Source organism: Delphinapterus leucas, chromosome 1 (assembly GCF_059928025.1).
Source record: "Delphinapterus leucas isolate spDelLeu-1000000601 "Yukka" chromosome 1, BTC_Dleu_Yukka2, whole genome shotgun sequence".
NCBI classification, from domain to species: Eukaryota; Metazoa; Chordata; class Mammalia; order Artiodactyla; family Monodontidae; genus Delphinapterus; species Delphinapterus leucas.
In genome coordinates this window covers 157,482,695-157,485,744 of record NC_143129.1, presented here as the reverse complement: position 1 = coordinate 157,485,744, position 3,050 = coordinate 157,482,695, and the positions used below count along the sequence as shown (strand labels likewise).

General features: G+C 62.1%; 1 protein-coding gene across 1 annotated transcript; it reads right to left on the bottom strand.

Annotated features, from left to right (window-relative positions):
* Positions 1 to 732: 732 nt before the first annotated feature.
* Positions 733 to 2,667, bottom strand: CITED4 (Cbp/p300 interacting transactivator with ED-rich tail 4). The gene has a single exon (XM_022574964.3). It carries the CDS (start codon positions 1,851 to 1,853, stop codon positions 1,296 to 1,298), a length of 558 nt encoding a protein of 185 aa, XP_022430672.1. The 5' UTR covers positions 1,854 to 2,667; the 3' UTR covers positions 733 to 1,295.
* Between the last annotated feature and the right edge of the window lie 383 nt (positions 2,668 to 3,050).

The following is a 3,050-nucleotide window of genomic DNA, read 5'->3' as shown; positions in this document are numbered from 1 at the left end:
CTAAAGACGTACCCATCATTCAAGTCTCTTCCCACCACACCAAATACCACTGGCTCCCTGAAACCTGAACTGACCTGACCCCTGCACCAGCTGAAACCACTTCCTCCTCTGGGTTTCCCACTGGGTCATGCTACCTATTTTTTAGTCCTCATCCCGCTCTTGTACCAAGATGAGTTGATTTCCAGGCCTGTCCCCCCTACTCCCACTTGGACTGTGACTCCTTGAGGGCATGATTATTATTGTAATCATCGTTGCCGTTTACGGAGGGCTGCCTGGGTGTCTTGCACTGTGCTAAAGGCCTCACACTGCATGTGATCCTCACAACCACCTAAGACCGGGCCCATCTGTCTCTGAGGAAATGGCTTCAGAAATCTCAATGGATGGTGTCTTGAACAAGAGAGAGAGTTCTGGTTCAAAGCCAGAACCCGAACCCTCAAGTACACCCCGCTCCCCTCCAGCCTCCATGCTGAGCAGTGAGGGCAGCACCCCCAAGCTCCCCCACCCCTCCCAGGAGCCGGGAAGTCCGTCCTTGGTGCCTTTGGGTTACCTTGCCACGCAGTGGCGGCAGCCTCTGCCTTCCAGATTATGACATAACAATTGCACAACTCACAGATATTTTCGAAAGAAACTGTCAGTTTCCTCTCCTGACCACTGCCAGGGGCTGTGTCCTCCATCCCACCCAGGGCCTCCAACAGCCTCAGGACTCTAGAAGCCAAATATAGCTGGAGTTATAAGGAAATGAAAACACCAGACTGGAAAGTGACCCAGTTTTATTGTGGTGCTGGAGGTCAGATGGGGTATTGCTCCACTCCGCAGGGGTGAGGGCTGTACATTCTGCCCCTCCCCAGGGCGGGAGGCCCAGCGACCTCAGGGCCCAGGCAGCGGGGTGGGGGCCTGGCAGGTGGGCGGCTCCAGGCACCCAGTTACCACAGTGGTTTGCACAAGGAAAGGGGGAATCAGGCAGGGGCCTGGGATGGCTCAGATTGGGGGTTGGGGCGGGGGAGGGTCCGAGAGGAGAGGACACAGAATCTAAGAACTGGGAGTCCGGAAGGGGGCGTCCAGTCCCCTTCACTTTACCGCTGAGGCTCCGGGGCAGAGATGAACCCAAACTGTCATTCTGCAGGAGGCAGGGCCTGGAGTGAGGCCAGGCGTCCCAGCCCGGCGTCGGCTCTGGTGCACTAACTTTTGCCTCCACCCTCACGGAGGGTGCGTGCGGGGTCCAGGCGCTGGGTGCGGAGTCCGGCGGGCAGGCCCGCCTCCTTCTCTCGGGCACGCAGGCAGGCGCCCGGCCTCGCTCAGCAGCTCACCGAGCCGGCGGGCTGCGCCGACCCCAAGTCCGAGAAGCAGTCGAACTCGCTCTGGCCCAGGAAGAGCTCGGGCAGATCGCGCACGCGGTGCAGCCCGAGCTCCAGCTCCAGCGACGTCAGCGCCTCCTCGTCGATGAGTTCGGCGTCCATGCCTCCCAGGGCGTGCGCGGGCGGCGGCAGTGGCGGGGCCGGGGCGCCTGGCACCGGCTGCGGGCCCGGAGGTCCTCCCGAGGCGCCGGGGGGCGCGGTGGCGCGGCCCGGGTACAGCGTCGCCACGGGCTGCAGGTGCGCGCTGCCAGCGGCCGGCGGTGGCACGGCCGGAAAGGGCTGGAAGGCAGGCGGCGGCCCGAAGGCCCCGTACGCCAGGGCCCCCGGTGGAGGCGGCGGCGGGCCAAGCGGAGCCCCCCGCGGCCGCAACCCACTGTCCAGGCCCGGGCCCGAGTAGGGCTGCAGCGTCCGAAGCGCGTGAGGGCCATGGGCGGGCGCGGCAGGCGGCGGCCTCGGCACCAGGCTGTAGCCCTCGGCGAGCATCAGGTGGTCGGCCATGACGGCGGGCCGACTGCCGGCAGCGGCGGCGGCGGGCCGATGGTCAGGGCGGGCGTCCCCGGGTCCCGGCCAGCCGTTCCTCTGCAGCGAGGGATCCGAGCCCCTTGCCTTCTCCGCACTTCAGCCGGGCAAAGGAAAACCGAACCCGACCCGTGCTCCTGCGCAGCCCAGGACACACCGAACTCAGGGCTCTTGTGCACCCCAGCTCAGGGCTGAAATGACCCTGCACACCTACACAGTCGGGCTGCTAGACCTCCGCGTCGTGCCCCCGGACTCGGCGCCCTCTTATATTCAGAGGCGGGGCTGCCCCGGTCCCGGGCGCTCATTGGCTGGATGAGACGCTCCTGGGAGGGCCGCGCCGCACCTCCAGGAGGCCTCAACCCCGCCCCTGTCAGAGCTCCGCCCTTTGGGCCTCAGGCCGCGCCTCCGGCTTTGAGTTCTGTCTGGGAGCGGGGTGTTTGGCGCTTTTCAAATGGTCTGGTCTTGGCTGCCCTACGCTTAGTCTTGGGGCTGACTGGGGCCAAGCCTGCACGGACCAGAAGGTGGAGTAGGGGGGCCAGAGGTTTAGGCCCCCAGAACTGCAGGATCACAAGCCCAACCTCTTAATTTTCCAGATTAAGAAAACTGGCAAGGCTCAGCGGCAGAAGGGGTTTCCTGGGAATACACAGTAAAGCCTTGACAGAAGCGAGACTCGAACCCAGGCCTTTTGATTGTTACCTCTACACAGGGCACAGGCACCTTGGTGGTGCAGGGTCCGCGGAAGATCAGCTGCCCGTCCCCATAATCCCAGGAGAGCCAGTTGCTCCTCCTCCGGCTCCCACTCCCTTGTCTGTGGAAGCATGTACTGAGTTGTTATTAAAGTAATTTATGGGCTTGTTTCCTGAAGGACTTGTTCATCTTCATGTCCTCAGCACGTAGCCCAGAGCCTGGCCCAGAGCAGGTTTTCAGTAAAAGTTGGATGAATGAACAGATGATGGAATGAATTGCAACTCATTCCCCTGAGCTTCAGTTTTTTCATCTGCAAAACGGGACAACGACAGCACCAATCCCACTGGCTTGTGGTGAGGGTTAAATGAGGTGATGCGTGCACAGTGTCCAGCACAATGCCTGGTGCATGGTAGGTGCTCAAAAATGTACCTCAAATGAATGAAAGGCTGGGTTTACTTCTGTCCCTAGAGATCTTCCGAGTGGGGGATG

Bases quoted from the DNA above. Each gene is read 5' to 3' on its own strand.
- CITED4 (XM_022574964.3), bottom strand. From the start codon at position 1,853: ATGGCCGACCACCTGATGCTCGCCGAGGGCTACAGCCTGGTGCCGAGG.